The sequence below is a fragment of the Periophthalmus magnuspinnatus genome, chromosome 7 (assembly GCF_009829125.3).
Source record: "Periophthalmus magnuspinnatus isolate fPerMag1 chromosome 7, fPerMag1.2.pri, whole genome shotgun sequence".
In the NCBI taxonomy this organism is placed as follows: domain Eukaryota; kingdom Metazoa; phylum Chordata; class Actinopteri; order Gobiiformes; family Gobiidae; genus Periophthalmus; species Periophthalmus magnuspinnatus.
The window spans coordinates 25,230,770-25,250,891 of record NC_047132.1 but is presented as its reverse complement, the minus strand read 5'-3'; the positions used below and the strand labels follow the sequence as shown (position 1 = coordinate 25,250,891).

Here is a 20,122-nt window from a genome sequence, read left to right as displayed (position 1 = left end):
ACATACCCATATTAGTCTTTGAAGTCCGAGGCAGAGATGTGGGTGAAGACAACAAAGGGAGAGTGAGAGAATCGGTCATACTAAGGATGCTATGGGAATGTCTCCTCTCTCCTTTCTCTTTTACTTCAGCCTCAGCTGGTGGGGCACCTCCAAAACTGGAATAAAAAAGGAAAAAAAGGATCACAATTCAATTAATATGCATTCATTCATCCAGATCCAGACTATGATTTAACAATGTAAACAGAAATATACAAAATAAAAAAGATATAAATAAAAATCAGCATAGCATTTAATTCTAAAATAATGCAGAGCGATAAATAGTAGCAAAAACATCAACACAATAGCACAGACGGCTCAAACTATAAATAATGTGAGTGTGTTAAAATGTGTTCACTTACCTTAAACCTTTTTTAGGGAGAGTGTTTCTGTCTCTCTGTGGGCTGTTGAGATTAAACAATGTTATTATTTAAGTGGTGATACAGGCACTAATTAAACTTTCAGGATACAAAGGAAGCACAGTGAGAGTGGCAGATTGCCTCTGTCAGCCTATAATTATGACTTCACTCTTTGATAATAGGCCAGTAGTAATAAGTGTTTAACAAAGCCAAAGAGCTGGGCATGTGTGGGGCTGTACAAGTGGCAATAAATCATCGTTTATTGACAATGGAAACTACATATAATATTTGTACAATATTACTGACCTTCAAATCTACTCAAAAAAAGACTTTCACGTGAATTGATCTTTTTGTCATTTTCTGTACAGTACATCATAGCTTGTTGATGTTTTTCATTTTGCCAGTAGGTGGAGATAGAGGGTAATATTAGGAAATGGATATGATAAACTGTTTGAAGTATTCCCACCTTTCAGTAACAGTCTTGGATGTTTTGCTTGCAGAGCTCCAGCCCGCAGGAGGGGCTCTATCGTCTTTTCTGTCCCTGTCTCGAGATTCCAAAGTGGTGTAACCTCTCACCAAAGCCTCCCTCTCTCTCTCCCTCTGGGGCTCTGGGGCCAGGCTCATCTGAAGAGGCAGTGACTCCAGACTTCGGTGTAGTCCAGTCAGCCGCGGGTAGAGTAGAGGAGAGGTGCTGCCTTCACTCTCCCCAACCCCGAGGGAGGACACCTGCCGAGGGCCTAAGCCTGTCCCCGAGCTTGAGAAACACGATGAAGAGTTAACATTTAGTAAAGGGGCCGGGCTGGGGGACAGACAGGAGCTGGAGGAGCTAGCCAAGTCCTGGATTTTTGAGTAAGGGGGGATTTTAGGGGGAAGTGAGTCCTGGACGCCAATGTCAAGGCTGATATTCTCTTTGTCATGATGGACCATGGATGGTTTTGTGAGACTGCGTATCCCAGATAGCCTAAACACAAGAATGAAAGATTAGGCAAAACAAAGGAAGAGAGAGAGAGACAGAGAGACTGAGAGAGAGAGACAAGCATGTGCATGGTTGAATAATTTATATACCTTTGTGTGCTGGGCGAGGACATGTCTGTGCTCTTGTTCGGAGGTCTCAGTCCCTGTAGTTTTGACCCGGTTTCACATGAGGTCAAAGCAGGACTGCTCTTTAGTGACCCACACTCTGAGTCTGACACCACCGCTTTAGCTTTAGCTCTCTCCTTCTCCTTCTCCTTCTCTCTATCAGTCTGATTGACAGGACTGGGGATGCCTCGACTCCCTGGTTTACACAGCCCTGTTCCTGGTTCTTTCAGTCTAGATGTCTGAGGGGTGGAGGGTTTGACCAGGCCAGAGCTGGTGTCCACTGTGGTACTCAGAGGCCGTGCAGAGCTGGGCCGGGTAAGGGTCAAAGTGCTTGTTTTGGCGGGACGTGGCAGAGAGCGATACTGCAGTGATGTCCTCGCGTTAGGGGACAGGAATCCACTCTGATCGCTGTTTGACACATCTAGACTGGTCTTGCGTCCTCCTCCTCCACTACCAGCAGGTTTGACTGGGATTCCTGTTGTTTTGGCGCTTTTCCCGACTGTCGCAGAGCCACTCGGTATGGTACTAGCCGTACTCATCCCTGTGGGTATACTGTTATTATTTGTCCCATTAGTGGTAGCTGTGGGCGGTTTCTTGAAGCCAAAGTTTCCACCAGTCGAGGGTCGGACCAGGCCAGATGGAGGTTTACGTGGCTCACTTGCAACAGAGCCATTCTTCTCTTTACCAGCGTCAGATGAGGAACGCTGCAAACCTGAAGACTTCACTGCAAGGCGAGATTTCTCCATAGGTTTTCCATCAGGTTTCACCACACCTACAAAAGATGATTCAGGAAAAAACAGAATTAACAAAAGCAAACCAGCATCCAATTAGTACTGCTGCAAATGGCCTAAATGGCCCAGGTGGAGAGCTTCTGATGATTCGGACAAAGCGGGGAGTATTAGCACATGATATCTTATCTGGACACCAAGGCTCTGACGCTGTGTTGAGACATACACATCCCTATCTGCTTGGACAGACTAAACCTTTAGATGCCCTTATCATAGTTACTCTTCTTTTCCGTCCAGATGTTTTCTCCAGTTTTTCCAGGCTGTGTATGTCTTAAACCTAAAGCATGTTTGGAGTTGCCATTTGTGGTTATGGAAAAGTGGTGTTCATCGTTACCAAGCATGTCTGGAAGTACACAGCTATCACTTGGTGGAGGAGAAGGGAAATGAATATAGTGTGATTTAAGCCACATCTGTACATTAATCACATTGTTTGGATGTTAATAGGGAAAAAACTGTTTATTAGACAAATTGTACCTCCCACTTTAGCAAATCTGGACTGGCCCCACTCTTAATACGCACGTAAGGGGGTTGTTAGACAGTTTATATACATGACATTAAAAGTTTAAAAACTGCAGTTGAACTAGACCCACCAGTGTGCTGCTTTGGGGCATATGGACTCACTTAGGAGTATTTATAAACCCGTAAAACATACATACGGGCTGACATACGTTACATGCCACACACACAGGTCCTCATTGGATTACATTGGAATGTGACACTTTATGCACACTTGCACATTAAAATTAACCTCTTTTTAGAAATAAGAAATTTAGTTTACATGTCAAATCATAAAACCATTCATTGAGTAACCGCAGTGTTACAGAGCCCAAGATCATCAAGCCAGAGGAACAGACCTACACTGACCCACACTGCTGAATATATTAAGTTTGACACAAATGTAACCTTATTTAGAAAAATTATAGCTCATGAGTTGACAGTGTGGCGTGTATAGCAGACAGTGTAAATCATGTATTACTGAAAAGGACAGCGTGTCTGAGTGGATTCAGTTTTAAAGAAAAATCACAAAGACAGAGGCAGACACAGAAATCTATCCCCCCGGTGAGTGTCTGTATATTGTCATCTGCTATTCTTAGCTCATCTCCAGTCAGCTAACACCCTCAGAATGACTTATAATGGTATTAGATGCAGACATAGATCCTGGCTCTAATATAACTCTAATAAACTACAGTCTACCCAACACAAAAGACCTGCATGATTTTTAAGTCTAGTTTTAACTTTGTCAGACAGACAAATTTGCACAGGCTTACAAGAAAGCTAAAAATAAATTGTCTGAACTGCTTCCTCTTTCATCTTCAAAGTGATAATCTGTTTCTGAACTTCTGAATCCCTCATTAATCTCATGATATGTGTTATGATATGGAATAAATACTGAACTTAACAGGGCTGTAAGCCTAGTTAATTTAAAATATTAATTTAGTGGTCATTTCTTTGCAATTCCACAAGATTTTTATATACAATCCTGGTACTGTTGACATAATCACATAATGCAAGCAAATTTACACAGGGACGGTTTAATCTTTCTGTATGATATTTAAATAGTTATCTAAACACTATACTATCATGTGATTAAAGAGACGTTTACACAGCCCCCAGCTAAATATCCTGGCAAACAAAGTCCTATAAGTGATATGCTGTACTTTTGATTGTTTGTACTTGTATAATGTGTGTTCAAATCTACACCTCACAGATGGTGTGTTTTATCACCAGCTGCACAATCCTCTCCATTATGCTCTTTATGTGTGAGTGGGAGGCAGTGTTAAGTGTGCTACTCTAAAAACTGGCACAGAGTGGAGTTGGTCTGCCCATACAAATAGGCAGTGTCTTTGCTCCAGTTGTTTTGGGTATAAAGCCTTTATTTGGGTGCTATAAATTGTATCTAAAATAAAGCTGAATAGTCCTGCCCAATAGGAAATAAAACAGTGCTGGTCAGTGTGTGTCTACTGGTGCTGGGGTGACTGTGGGGAGCTGGCTGGAGACACAGTGGGTGGTGATGGGCGTTTGATACATGGCACCACTTTGTAAAGGCTGGAGGCTGCAGCTGTGGATGAATGAGTGAGTCTGTAAGGGCCAAAGAATCAGCCTTAGACGAGCCAAAGAAATGCAACTGTGTCGACACGGGCAACTCAGGTTAAATGTAAATAAGCTCGACCTGGATGAATAATAATTTACATTTATATTGAATAAATTATATGAGATTTATATATCTCATGTCAATTAATCTTTCTTCTGCTTATTTATTAGTAATAGTGTGCAACAGGGGAGCCTTAGACGGAGTACTTGATATTCATTTACTTAAGTCAAGATAGATTCACCACCAATTCATCAAAAAGGTGGGAGGGAGTATCTGGAACCTTTTAACTTAAAGGTGTACTATGTAACTCTTTCTGGTGGAGGGTCTGCCACCTGCTTGTCTCCATGGAAATGACATAGTTTTTCATATTGTTCCACAGTATGGCATTAAACTAACCTTTCCAGCATTTACTCCATGCACATTGTAGGTTTTCTTTTCTTGCACAGAAATACCTTAAATATATGTATTCTTACTGTGAGAGGGGTCACCCCTGCACAGATAAGACCTCTAACATGGCCTGGTGGCATCACCAGCTTGCATCATCCATGAAGAAAACTAAGTATACTGTGGAAAATGACATGCAAAGCAATAAGAATAGAAGATGATGTTTCCTCCACCACAAAAGTTACTTAATGCACATTTAAAGGCACTGACCAACAACTCTACCACTTCTATTGATTGGACTGGTCTACAAATGCACATTGTTTGTCTTGTTAATCTGATAACTCACTCAGAATCCTCTTTTGGATTATTTACCTGGTACTTTGAGTCCACTTGGAGCTGTGTGTGTGATTGGAGAGGTGACTCCCACAGGTGGATTTCTTGCTTTCTTCAGCATGTTTCCTTGGCCTAGTGCCTGTGGCTTCTTCAGCTCTCCTCTTCCTCCTTCTAGCCCCTCCCCCGGTGCCTTTGACTTCCTCCATTTCTGGGCTGATTCGGACTTGAGGCTGCCGGTCTCATAGATGCTGCTTCCCAAACTTTTGCGACTGGGTTTAGAGTCGTCTGCGTCCCAGGAAAGGCCACTCTCCACCAGGGACCTCTTCTCGGCATCTGTCCGCATCTGTAAATACATACAAAGCCACATGTAGACAACAATAAGATGCAAGCCCTTTCATTTTCAGTCAGCCATTGGAAACCATAATTGCAAACAAAAACTTAGGAGTAGGTTTAATGAGCCTCTGTTTTTGGATACATTTCAATACCAAGAGCTGCTGCGGTTCAAAACAATAAAATTGAAATTGTTTTGTACTTTTCATTACACAAATGGTGCACAAATACACCTAATACACCACCTTAGTATTGTCTTATTTTTTATAACTTAATATACCTATTACTTAAAAACATGCTTGAACAATTACAAGAATCATGTTACAGAAGATTTAAAGATGGAAATGAGTATAAAATTGCTTGATATATCTCTTAGAGCACAACCCACAAATACAAGGAAATATTTGTATGTTGTGTCAAGTTACTTCAAAATTAAGTAACCGTCTCCTCAATGCAGTCTCATCTCCACAGACTAAATCCTATTGTGTGCTCAGTTTGAACACTTCAAAGACAAAACCAGGCCCACAGCTGGAGATGATGTGATGAACAGTGTGCATGTTCAAAAATACCTCTTCAAAACTAGATCAAAAACAATTTCTGACAGTCTGTGAACTCATTAAATCTTTACCATCAGCAAAGGTTGTCTCTAAAATGATCAATCTGAGGACAAATGTTCCATATATCTATCTAGATATATCTACAATAAAGACTTATGTAATACTAAACAACAAAGCAGAATCTACAGCACAACAGCGGATATGAGTACTGTTCAGAGAGATTACTTTACCCCCCGCAAAGGGCTGGAAGTAACACAACCTATCTGGCAACCTGTTAGTGCAAGCTTAGGACAATGGAACTAGTGACCCTTGTGGGAATTCCTCTTTTATTAAAATCAATATACCCCATGAGCTGGTCAGGGCCATGAGAGCTGTATATCCAGGCTTGTTAATAAAACATGGTCATTTCCTCCCACACACCTGCCTAATGAAACAACACGGGTGAGATAAACATCAGGGGATCAGGAAAGCAAGGATAACAACACAGATTGTAGCATAATTGAAAAACAAGATAAAATAACATTGCCCATGTTCACATAACATAATGCTGTAGGTTTTATTGCTTTGAAAGTAATAGTATGTGTGATGAATACTGAATATTTCCTGTTGGATTATTTTAAGAATGAATCAGACAATAAAAGTAGCTTTACTAATTGCAGAGTGAATCACGCCCACTCAGCACAGCAGGAAAATGGGGAAGCTCGCACACTTGTAGACAATGTGGGGTGCATGATGATGACGATGTAATGGGAGGTTGCCAGGGCGATGATGCTACAGGGGGTGTTGGTTGCCATGACTACCCCACTCCGGTGTCGAGGGAGGGTCCAGGTTCTTCTGGCTCACTGGCCTCAGAGGAGGGCCGCAGATGGCCCCTGTTTGTGTATTTGTTTATGTCTGATCTTGTGTGTACAGATGGTCATATTACTGTATGGTTAGTTAGTATTTGAATAAAAAAACACATTTGATTCAATTTACAAATCCCCAGGGAGAATTTTTAAACATTAGGCCACTTTAACATGCTTTAATTTATGGATTCAGAGGTCATTTAGATTTATTATATTGTCTACTGACAGCACAAAAAATAATTATGTACTGAATGTTTTTGTTTAGGAACTCAATTCAAAATGGATGACACATGTTGTTATGCATTTTTTATTTATCTGTATACTATAAGCCTATGCTTTGCCTTCACGCCCCCCTGAATGATATGGAAGTGCGTGACCTAAATCCAGCACTTGAAACAATAGAGATCTAAGAAAATGTTGAACAATGCCACAGGCTGAATTCGATATTGACCAAGTCTATCCAGGCGCCCCCAGAAAACCACACTTGAATTTTAATGACATAGAAATACAAGAAGTAATGTAATCTGTCAATGTAATATTTTCTAATTACCTCTTCTTGTTCTGTCCTTTTGGTCATTCTTATAGGGTCTCCTGTCTGCCCCGAGCAAGCAGTGATTTGCATATTAATTTGAAACTCCTTCAATGCTTCAGCACAAGCAAATTGGATTGTGACCCCATGTTTCTGAATTTCTTATCTTAATTAATTTCTCTACATAGATAATGTAGCCAAATTTTAAATCTTGAAGTACTACATTTTAAAAGTGATCAGTTTTTCTGTATTGTTATCACGCATTGATTCCTGCAGATGGAATAAATTCAAAGGGCGTGTGCAGAATTTCAATCAGTCTTTGTTTTTGGTACCACTCTCTTCACATTAATCTTCCTCCTGCTTTTATTTGCACTCAGTGTAGGCACCAGTGAACTCCTCATCAATACCTCTGCAGATTAACTGGTAAATCAATAAGACACACATTTGAAAGTTTGTGAATCCATGTATCCATTGTGTGCTGTATGTGATGGACGTACCACGATGGCGGAGTTTCTGCGTGAGCTGATGGGCGTGGTCGGGAGAGAGTTGAGGGTAGGGCTTGTGTTGAACTCCTCAGAGCTCAGGTTGTCCGAGCCGTCACTCAAACCGCTGCTGATGGAGCTGCTCTCATCCCAGCTACAAGACACACAAAAAAAAACAAAAAAGGTGGTCAGATGAGATACATCTAAATACAGGATATAGCCCTTGTATCCCATGATTATTTTCAGTTTGTTAATTATGAATAAAACCAGCTAAAAATGCAACAGGTTAAGCAAAATGTGTTCAGACGTTTCTGTGAAACCGAAACAGTCACTAGCCTGATGTCTCATACCACGCATTCATCGCCAATACTCATGTTTATAGTCTCTATTACATCAGTGTCTGGCTCTGGATCTTCTAGTTTTCCTTTTGATTAAATATTCATGAACCCAAGACCTCCTTTAGAAAGCAGCCTGTTCTATGTAACCAAGTTTTTCTGTAAATTCGCTGCAAGCACTTGGCAAAAAGACATTCGAGAGCTCAACAGTGTCTCAACCCACACAGGCCCAGAAATAGCACAAAAGAACATATACAGTGATGCAAGCAGCACCCACAAGTGTAAAGGGATTTTGAGACAGGGCTCACTGGCACATTGTTAATGTTTAAAACATAATTGATAAATAGTAGTCACAAAATTATTTATAAATCTCAGTATTATCAGTATTACTATGTTTTAACAATACTCAAAAAAATGTGTTAACTCATGCCTCATTCAGATTTCCAGAGAAGATAGAGAGGTGAGATTTGTCAGTAACTCCTTCTGTGCCTGACCATATATGTGCACATGCTTTAGGAAGTCAGGGGGTTGGTACGCCCATATTAGGGTCAATAGGTTGTACTCATGTTGCTGTATACTGTAACACTGACATAAAGTGGGCAGGCTTTTTTCTTCAATAAAGAGGTCATATATAATGAGGTGCACCGTCAAAAGGGTGCCAGTGGTGCGGGGTGGGCCTTCCGGATGGGTGCCTGTTTGGGTCACGCTGCACCCTCAGGACATGGGCCAGTGGGGTGTATGGGGGAGAGGGTGGGACAAATTGAAAGCCCTGTCTGTCTCAATCCTGAATATCGGCACGTGAAAAGAGCAGAGGATTTAGAGTGTCTAAAGAGTCTGCAAAAACGGCTTCACTATTAAGGATGCCAACATAAGATTAAGGGCATATTTAAATCAGGGATTAATTAAAATCTACCTTCAGTAAAACCTTGAAATTAAAATGAACCAGATCATTTAATCCTAGTATCTCCTATGCCCTAGTATATGTTTTTAATTTATCACAAAATACTGTTTTTTATTCCTCATGAATAAAATAAATGTAAGTTACTGAACGTACATTACCTTTATAATTGTATACAGTACCTATACGTTTTACATTCACTTTAAGAGCTAATGCAGCCTTTATGAATAATTCAAACTGATAAGAAGTCTCGGCTTAGTTTGATCTTACTAAACCAGTGAAAGTTCAAAGTTCATAGGTCACAAACATATCTGTAGTTAAATGCCTGAAAGCCATAGAACAGGATTTTCTTTTTAAAGTTTGTGCATTTCAATGAGGCACAGAGGCAACACTTAGTTAAAGCCTGCTTAGACAAGACCAAAAATGGGTCGTAAAATGTGTTTGCCAAGAGAAACAAATGCCATGGTTAATTTAGTATTAAAGTACAGGCACAACAAGATATGATGACGACTTCACCACACAGCCACACTGTAGTCACAAACCATCCATTTCTGTGCCTTGGCAATGACCGAACCATACTCTCACTTTGATCTGATGTTAAGTGATTTTATCAGATTTCAGCATCATTACGACTTGGCTGATACAATGCAAAAAGATCACGATTTTTGGTTAAAGAAATTGAACTGCTGTAGAAAGGGGTCACATTTTCCACACATATTCAATCAATGTCACTGTACATGTTGCTCCATCTGTCCACATCTGTATGCTAGCCTATCATCAAGTTTGTCTTTAGGTCATAGGACGGACACCACAACTTGACACGAATTTCCTGAGCAGAGAAGGTTGAGAAAAATTTGAGAAAAGTTTAAAGTAGAATGCCTGGTCTTGTCTAGAAAGCATTAAGCGGCACTAATCTTACATTTGTTTTTGGAAAAGTTGTAAAACTCAGTAGATGGTCTCAACAAATCAGCAGTTAGGCTAAATCAACATACAAAGATGGCCATTTGTGATTTTTTTTGTATTATTACTGCAAATATGCCATGTAAACGTGGCATTTAAGATGTGTCAAATGATAAACATAGAGGAAAAATATATAATGGAATTGATAAATATCATTGTCTGGTTATAATTGTGTGAGTGCAAATGAATATGAATGTTAATTACGTTCAGGCTGCAATAAATGTCAATTATGGTGAGCTGTTCTGGATTAAACTCATTTTTCACCTTCGTCTGTAGTGATTTTCTCAGAGCAAAACCCGTGCAGATTGTATTATGGTGCCTTGTGCCAGATGAGCAGGTGGTACTCTGCCCTCTCAAAAGGCACCATGCTTTGAAAATGGTATGAGAATGTTTTTAAGTTTTTAATCTTCTGAAGGGTCAAAAAATCTTTCAGTATATATATATTTTTTTAATTTTCCCTGTTTTCACTCTCAGTGTAAGTTTTGAAGGGCATTTGACAAAAAATACAGCAATTTGTATAAAACTACAGATTTTGCGGTGCAAGTCTGGTGCCCTTGAAGCGATAAGCCAAAAAAGAAATGACTCTTTTGTTCTTAATGACTGACACTGTTAAAAGGATTGCATGCTTCCCATTGTTTAGTCTGTGAGGGTAACTGTTAAAATGTTATCTACAGGGTTTTAAAAGCTTTAGCCGTGTCTGCTCCTCTCTCTGACCCTAAGACTGGCATGTGAAGAAAAAATGAGCAGCCAGTGAAAGAAGATTGAAGAAAAAGCTGCTAAAGAGACAAACTCAGCTTTGCCTGTATTTGGGAGTAATGCATTCTGGGATTTGGAGTCTGTCCAAAGTGAGTATTGGAGTGATAAGCAGCTCCATCTAAGCAACCATTTGTTAAAACTGCATGAGGTCCATTTGGAAGAGTGCATGGTTGGGCGGGTCTGGCTCTGAGAGAGTGATGACAAGGTGACTTGGCCTCACTTGAGATAATGTAAAAGCAGACAGTCTACCTGCCTCATGCTACCGGATTGATTTTAAAGCGCTATTCACTAATTATGTAATCAATACTAAATGAGACCATATAATGCACTTAGACAACAACATAAGCTCATAAACTAAACAATGTCAATACATGATAGATAGAAGCATCTAAAAAGCCATGCAAAGAAAAGTGACGTTAATCCCTTTGAGCTTTTGCATGCTTAAATGCATTTTATCCAATATGTCGATGCATGGAAATTTTTTTCACTGGACAGGAACTTTCCATTCCTATTATATTCCACAGTGACACATGGAAGGACCCAAAATGGATAAATCAGATGGGTCCCTCGATGTGGAGATGCCTTTTCAGGAATAGGAAAAATTAAACCAGAGCCAGGCTGGCATTGAGTGTTTAAAGGGGACAGGCTGCACATGAAGACATCATAAGCCATTAAATATTTTAGGAGGATTAAACTGGAGGAAAATTAATCGAGATGCAGCGTGACCTTTTGGCTGTGGTTCTTGGCCTGTCTGGATAGTCCTAAATATATTCCAGACTAACCCTAATGACTGGGCTGGATTTACAGTTTAACACATATTGAAAGGTTCTGCTCCAAATCAAAATCCAGGTCCATAGTGAGACAAGTGCAACACAATGACTGTGCATTTAAAGGAATAAACAAAGAAATGTGATTCACCAACTTCTAGATGCTAAACAGGTTAAGGCCAGTTTGTCAAATATTATATCCGTGAGAAAAACAAGTTCAAAACAATATGATTCATTTTCAAAACTGTGTGACACACCACGCCCGACAATCAGGTCTGTTTAAAATATCATTTTGGTCTGTTTAAAATATCACTATCTTATGATCGCCAAAAATCTGTGTTAGCTTTAAAATTCTGAATATGGATGCACCATCAGGAATCAGGCAAACTGTATCAAATTCACATGAAGCATATAAATATGAATAATAGTAAATATTGTTGTGGAGCACAGAAGGTAAACAGAATGTTTTCTCAGCCTAGTTTATCAGTGTATCATCAACACATCAACACAGTGTGTGAATGAGCTACTTGACCTCATCCAATCCATGCAATATTTACTGTTGTATTTATATGATTTATATTTCCATAGTATTTAAGTCATAAATTACTCGCAACACAAGTGTATTGAAAGTTATGTGTTGCAGTTGTCCTGATGAATGCCCAAAGCACCTGAGGAGTAGTTAACACTGGTTTTCCACTTAAAGGAGTTTTTAATTACGCACTTACTGACTGTCTGCTGAACAGCCATGTTGAGTGCTTATTGTAAATCAGCTACATGACTAGATTAAAATCTAAACAGAGCCCACCTTTGGGAGAACTTCCTTTTCATACTATTTACAATGACCTCTGTTTCCATTGTGTAGCAGGATATGCGTGAAAGCTGGACACACAATACAGTATTTGAGCATAACATAGGATTAGAGAGCAGGCTGCAGTTAATCAGCTCATAATTACTGCTAATTCCATCTCCCTCTAGGAGCAGAGTGTTTGCTAGTGTTAGCGCTTTTGTATCAGCAAAAAAATCATTAATATTGATAAAGCAACTATCTCAAACTATTTAGAGGTGCACTCTTAACATTCCTGATGAAGGTCCACCACTTGCTTGCCTGCATGAAGATGCCATTGCTTTGTCTAGAATGTTCGACAGCCCAGCAATAAACTCATCCAAGTGAAGTTACAGGTCAGATTTGTGGAGAGGCAACAATTAGAATACGTGTGTTCAAGGTATTTTTAGTAATAACTAAAAAACGAAATACTCATAATTATACAAATGCAAAATAGACACATTTAAAGTCATACTGTGGACCATTTTGGACAGACAAATAACAAGCAGGTAGCAGGCCCCAGTAAAGTACATAGTTTACCTTTAATTGAATAACTGAGCTAAAAGCATGATGCTGTTGGGATATGTGTCCTGCTGCAAAGGGGAGGTCCCAGCCATAAATGACCATAACAGAGGCAGCCCTGATGTGCATTTGTGACAGGCAATAACCCGGACAGCAAAGGCCTCAGGGTCTAGGGCACACACCACTGTACACAGACACACAACGCATCACAGTATATTGCTATTGCCCCCTGGAGTAGCGATTTGAATGAGCTGTCAAAAGTATGACAGCATAGTGTTAGGAGATGGGGAAAAGGCAGCTTTACTTAAGCCAATGCTCCAGAGGGACTAAAACAAAGGGAACCACACTAGTGTTAATATAGGAGTTGAGTCTTTGTTTGTCTGAGTATCGAATTCAAGGACTATGGGTCAAAGGCAAGGGTAGAGTTACAGGATAAGGAGAGAATAATATTAGGTCAGAAAGGGCACACAGAATATAGTCATACATTTTCCAAATTCCAATGATGGGAAGTTGATTCTTTGCTATGGCCAAATGGGAGTGAATTATTATTTGAAATGCAGGGACATATTTGACAATCACATGGATCTTTGTAGCATATGGCTGAAAGTTGACAACAAACTTCTGAATTTTGGTCAGGTGGAGATGTTAATAAAAGTAGAATTTCTTTGGCAAGTATACGTCTCTAGGGTCTAACCCCAGATCTCCTGTCTCCTCTTATCCCCCCAAGAGTGGACAGTTCAACTACAGTCTGAGTTCAACTACAGTAACACACAAGAGCTGCTCTGGCTCTGGGCCTGATTTCTCTGTGAGGAGAAATGAACCAGGACAGATGAACTGACACGTAGACTGCGCACTTCATATAAGGAACTTCTCCTGGTGCAATGTGTTCTGTCTGACCAGAAACGGAGGATCAAGATGACACAAAGCCGGTCAGCATGATCTGCTTTCATTCAAATCCCAAAAAGGAAAAGTAGTAGATGACTGAAATACTTCATTTATCACTGGTCTTCTGATGACCTTATCGATTTGGGATAAGTTTTATGCCAGATGCCCTTTCTTTCTCCCTTTGACCAGACTTGGAACCATTACTGGCTTGTAGACTTGTCTTTTTGCTCTATGAAGTTAGGATTATTACTTCCAATGTATAAGAAATATACTCGATACACCTGATTACATTTCTGAGAATTTTGTGGACCTCATTAAAAACACAGATACACATTTAACATAATTGAGATAATAAAAAATTTAAAAAAAATCAATAAAATGTATTAGCTGCTGGACACCCTTGACCGACCAGGCACCTCAGAACCTACTTTGCTTGGTCCCTCTGTTTTTACTACAGACAGGAAGCAGAAGAGGGACAGCACTCCAGAGACACGCTGCAATGGCCTTTTAAATCACCCTCATAAGTAGTTCAGTCTGGCCCACTGTGAGTTCTTCTCGGACCCGAATCAAGTACTGAGGACCAGGGAGGAGCTCACACAGGGGGAACCCCGGCACGCAGAGGCCCAGGACCAGGATCTGGATCCTGGGGTAGAATTACCACTGGCCCCCCTCCCAGAAACGTCAGCTGACTTTAACGGCTGTGTGAATTAACAGCGCACTAGGGGGATGTTTTGGTTTGAAAAATCAGGACCAGCAAGAAAAACGAAGGGAAAGTTGAAAGAATGGGCGGTGCCACTTTTTGAATAACGCACGCTCCGTCCAGGTTGTTGCTAACGTAAAGCAGCTGTGTGAAGGATGGGGCTGCTGCACTGACAGATGCTGCAGAATCAACAGACAGTATAACAATGCCTAAAGCAATATAACCAGTTAAGTTTAGGGTTGGGCAAAGTAATATCCTGCCTATCCTGAAGAATAGCTTTGACTCCAGGAAGTGACAATATTATGATATAACAGTAAAAGCTGTGTAAATGCCACAGTCAGTTGGTCGTAGTATAGCACGTTAGTCTACAGCCCAGTAAAATGCAGAAGTTGAGTTTCAGCAGACAAGAGTGCGCCTAGAAACGAGATACCATGGCATTAATGCAACTGGAGCCGACTATTAGAGAAAGTAGGGTGATTAAACAAAGGCTCAGTAGAGAAGGAAAACAAAACGTTCCAAAACTCAATCCAGAAAATAACCAAAACATCTAATTTTGCAGATGAATACTTAACAATAAGCACTATAATTTAACTTTCGCTCAGTCTCACGGTAGGTCCCTCTTTGATAGTTAGTAAGACACAGTTTGTAGTTTTTAGACATGAGATAGGAAAATACGTTTCATTTTTGAATCTAGGTAAAAGGCTAAAAAACTTGCGAAACCAGGAAGAGGAAACTCAACGTCTTTCATGGTTAAATTTTGAAAGAAATGCGATTGCTCCACTGTTGTTTACATAGCACAGAAGAAGACAGGTCTCCAGCACCTGCCAAAGGTTGTCCAAACACTACATGAAACCTCGGAGAATAGAAAGGCCCATTGACTGAAGCAGAGATAGTCTTACTTTCTTTCTGTTGGCTGAGATAAAGCAGACAGACACCTATTAAAACACACACATTACTCCCACGCTGAGCAGGGGCCAGGACAGTGTAACAGAGTCCAGTATTTCAGACACATGTGGTCAGTGACAAACAGGCTTAGGGGCGCTCCCAACAGCAGCATGCACCCGTCACCTGCTGTCAGTCATAACACGCATACTCTTCTCATGCCACTTCAGACTCGTAACAGTGGTTTTTGGGAGGCATTCCTGAGCTCCGGGCGACTTAAAGCACACACTGCGCATTCCAGGCTGTGTATTCTGGGGTCCCACTCCCTAATCATCCACCATATGCACACAGTATAGGCATACCAAAGCAATAGCACATAGATATAAAATGACACGTCCAGAGCCCCTGCCTCGTTCCAACACAAACTAAAGGAGTCTTCTCATATCAAACAGGCCTATGCTGTGAAGTGCATTTGGGGGATGTCTGAAACCAGGGATTATTGAGGTCTTATTTGCTGCATAATTGCATTAAAATGTATCATTTACTCAAGGCAATTGGAAATTACAATGAAGTTACAAGCGAATGTACCTTTGTGACAGTCCCAAGCACTGAAAAATAGTTGTCTGCAAGGGCATCTGACTTGCTGAATATTAAAATAAAAGGAGTGTCAGAGGTAAGCAGTGGTCTTTGTAAAATGTCTTATGTTACATAAGATTTGCTGTAGTGAAGTGAAAAGCTGAAGGATGGTAAAAATGACTCCATCAGGCCTGTTCAAGTGAACTGTTGTGTGTCTGTAATAGTGACTTTGATCAACAAAAACACTAAGTAAACCACAGGAGGCACCACCTCATGAAAATGAACAGTCCTGTGTGTGCTTTAAAACATTTATGTCTCAGAAGCACAGGTTACAAGCAGCTGGTATTCTGCATTCATGTCTCTAATGACCTTGCTAACAAGGTAAGTATACTACACTTGTTCACTTAATTACCAAACATCAGTGAGTGTGCTGTCTGGATGCACTACTTTATGCCATATGCTCCTTTCAACAAATTGGTCTTCATGTTTCAAAAGGTCTTTGGTAAAGTGTAAGCAACTAAACCAGTCCCATGTGCAATTTGAATCAGGATTTAGTCATTTAAGATAAACAATAATCAGGTTGCTTGTGCTTATGGCTAATCTTCTGAGTTCAGACTATTTTAATGTAATCAATGACATTGCCTTGTTGCTGTTATGAAGGAAAAGCCTTTTATCATTTGTTGTTGATGCCCAATACAAACCACGTGGGAGAAAAAACATTGTAAAATCAAAGATCTAATCAACTTCTTTTGTGTCAGTAGTCAGTAAAGTGTGTTACCAAAACATCTTCTCAGGGTTTGAGCCGTCAGCGCTGGTGGATGTGGCACGCTGACAGGTGAGATGACAGACCCCATCTCTATGATATTTCACACGTCCACAGACAGATGGACATAGTCAGTTTACATTAATATCAATTGCACGGATTTAATTACTTGATTTTTGGAGGGATGTCAATTGGGATTTCTTTTGGTGAAAACAGTTTTAATGCATATTTAAGAAACTTTTTTTTTTCTTCAAACTCAATTTTGGCACCAAAGCAACACAGTATTGAGCAAAAGCAGACTCAATGGAACAATCATTTACTCCTTAACTTATCATCACTCATTTGTATTACTTATTATTTATATTAACTTTTTGTTTATATTTGTGTCAAATTTTTGCAAACTGTTTCACAAAATTTCCTTCTTAAAATTGAAATTCGCCTGCTTGAGCTGACAGTCTGTTTTGTATCACAGTGTTTGACCTGTAGCATGGTTTGGGTGTAACACTTCAGTGAGATCATTAGCTTGTTTTTGGGAAGTTGGTGTTGCATGTGGGGGGTGGATGTTGATAGGGGCAGGTCAAGCTGAGCAGACTATTTGTACAGTGTAGAGATGACAACAAACATGTGCCTGACTTAATACTGAATCTCTATGAGTAATGGTTCCTCATCTTCGAGCTGTCTGGAAGTTGTTACCTAATAATGCATGTTTAATGTTCAAATAAAATGGTGACAACTAAAGACTTAGACACACCCTCTGGCTTAAGCTTAATTTGTATAGTTGGATTTGGTGTGTGTTTGTTAGATTCAGTCACTCTTTTGACAGCCGACTTGTTTGAGCACACTACGCAAACAGAGATAAAACAGCCGTGGATGGGCCTTCGGGATCACACTCTGCACATGTGTCTGCCTCCCCAGTCTCTCTGTCTCGGACTCATCGGTTAAGGCAGCATTTAAAGCCCCTGTATCAGGCTAATGGGTTTACATAAAGGGGTGGATGGATTCTAGGGATAAGTGGAGCAAAAAATGCACCAGGTCACAACAGTTCAAATGACCTATGTCCTAGAGTTGTCTTGGTGAAGAAAAGTACAATCTTCCATTATTATTTAACTGCATTCATTAAACTTAGACTTCATCCAGTCTTTTTTTTTTTATTTTGTGGATGTATGACTTTAACAGATGTCACCTGTATTACTGGAACAAACATTAAAATGAAAATATACACTATGTATTTACCACTAGAGGATGTTGAAGTGAATAACAGAATCCTACATCCTATTGACCTTCCATTACATAGAGGCCAAACTTTCCAGTGCTCCAGAAAGTCAAAGTCCCACATCTTCCACAACAAACAGGGCAAACACATTTGTCCAACTGAATCTTTGCTCCAGGTGCCCTTCCTAACACGCACTCCTCTTGGTTTGTCCAGGGTTGGCACTGAAACCAAAAGATATAAGCAACATATGGCTCATCAGTTGGATTTATGCCTGTTCCGTTTCTCCATCCCTGAAAGATGCTGTCATTCTTTTCTGTCTCCATAATTAACTCATATAATTATTTCATTATCTCTCAATGTGGGTGTAAAGATGCTCTATATGAGGCTGGGAGCTTTTTGTCCAGTCACAGCTAATATACAGGAAATGGCATTTTTCAGAATGTAGGTCACCCGATCACCAGAATGCAGTCCGGTCCTGCAGGGTATCAATGCGCACACACCCACTCGCATACATCCACCCATGCATCCATCTATCGCTCCACGGCGCGCAGACAAGCAACCAGTTGTCATTTAGCCCACAACAATAGCCAGCACTGGGGCACTTTGGGCGCGCATGCATCCATATTCACGAGCAACATTAACAATCACATTATTATTTGCCATAAATCAGTCAACCCCCTGGTAGCTTTGTCTTTCATGTCGTAGCCACTTTTGATAGCCTTTACGTTAATTGACAATAAAAGCCAGTGCTGCTTCAACATATATCCTTGCATACAGCTTTGCGCATTGAAGTCCAGACCGCACCTCCAGCTATACGTGCCTCCTATGGAGATGTGCACGTCTAGACAGATCCCCTACACTACTATACGATGGACAAATCTATGCAAGCGCAGGACACTGGAATAAAACGTGCACAATGCAGCCGTTTTATCAATGAGACATGCCGTTTTACGCACTGCTTCCACGGCGCCGTCTACAACAGGATACTGCCATTGATTGCGCTGACATCCATGTGTTAACTGGCTTTACATCCTTAGCGAATTATCAGTCAAGCTTCATCCTCTTACCTGGACAGAAAGTGCATTGTCCTTCCCGTGCGCTGCGGAACCGGGAGATGCAGCATTTTCCCATTTAACACGCGTCCGCTCATTCTCCGATAAGCTTCCTGGTTATTTACGCAGCTTCGTTCACGCTTGGCTCATCCCGCTAGCACTTCTCAATACTACGGCACGAGTAGAAAGAAACACGTTGATAATGAGGAGTCGGCTTGTAAAAGTCAGCAGCAGCGTTAACTGACTGAGCGCACACTCCCGCAGTGGCTCCGCTCTGACACTCGCACGCGGAAGGAGGGAGGGGAGAGGGAGGAGGGAGGGGATGGACAAGCAAAGGAGATGAGAATAGGAAGGCAACACCCCGAGTTCCTCCCCCCTCCCTAAGCACCAGGCAGGCCCCCGTTTTTCTGATCGCGACCAGCTGTGGCTCTACTACGGGAGGGTAACGCGCACACAGCCGCAGTATAACCACGCAGTCATCACATTCTCCAAACTACATGTCAAACACATTTCAGCACTCTTAAATCTCCTATAAGAGCTCACCCAACGCGGCCCTCTGACTCCAGTCGGTGAGCCACTGATGAGATGTTGTCTGGGACTACAATGTAAACTATAACACAAATGCACCACCAACGTGGCATATTATGAAACTCAATTGTGCATCATCAGCTTTGCCTGTCAGTTCAAAAGGTTTGCTTGATCAAAACATTGTCAACTTCTGCATTTGTGGTTTTACACAATGGCGTAACCACGGAAGACTTAAAACTTACAGGTTAACATAAAGGCAAGATCATAATTATATTGTTTGTACATTTTTTCATATTTCCCAAGTGTTTTGCAAGTTATAATGAAAATGTTTATTATTTTGCATCTTACCGATAGAGATAGATAGCTTATTTAAGATCCATAATACAGACCATAGTCCATGTATAAGGAATTCTTAAAAGCTAACAGCCTAAACAAAGCCACGTCCATCAGCTCCCACCTGAAGGAGTTAATATTCAAACCAAATGGGCCTCAATCGCTGTGTAATGAACCTAGGTCTGGGTAAATGAGTCCAGTGTTTCTATTGTAACTATTGTACCATTCTCTGTACTGTCTATTGGAGAATTGCAGAAGTATAGACACAGTATCATGTATCCACTCCCCCGAGCCCACCCCCTGTTAAATCCAGC

At 40.7% G+C, this 20,122-nt stretch overlaps 1 protein-coding gene across 3 annotated transcripts in view; it reads right to left on the bottom strand.

The window, feature by feature from the left end:
• Nucleotides 1–19,620, bottom strand: part of nav1a (neuron navigator 1a) — a 28,992-nt gene extending 9,372 nt beyond the window's left edge. For 2 of the 3 annotated variants that reach the window (XM_055223126.1, XM_055223127.1), the window contains exons 1-7: nucleotides 19,491–19,620; nucleotides 7,831–7,969; nucleotides 5,112–5,415; nucleotides 1,461–2,247; nucleotides 862–1,356; nucleotides 399–440; nucleotides 7–155 (exon numbers count right to left, since the gene is read on the bottom strand). In XM_055223126.1, the coding sequence (XP_055079101.1) occupies nucleotides 7–155; nucleotides 399–440; nucleotides 862–1,356; nucleotides 1,461–2,247; nucleotides 5,112–5,415; nucleotides 7,831–7,969; nucleotides 19,491–19,588 (2,014 nt within the window). In that variant the 5' untranslated portion in view covers nucleotides 19,589–19,620. Of the gene's footprint in view, nucleotides 1–6; nucleotides 156–398; nucleotides 441–861; nucleotides 1,357–1,460; nucleotides 2,248–5,111; nucleotides 5,416–7,830; nucleotides 7,970–18,962; nucleotides 19,271–19,490 lie in introns of those variants that run through there. The other variant, XM_033969293.2, reaches the window with a different exon arrangement.
• Between the last annotated feature and the right edge of the window lie 502 nt (nucleotides 19,621–20,122).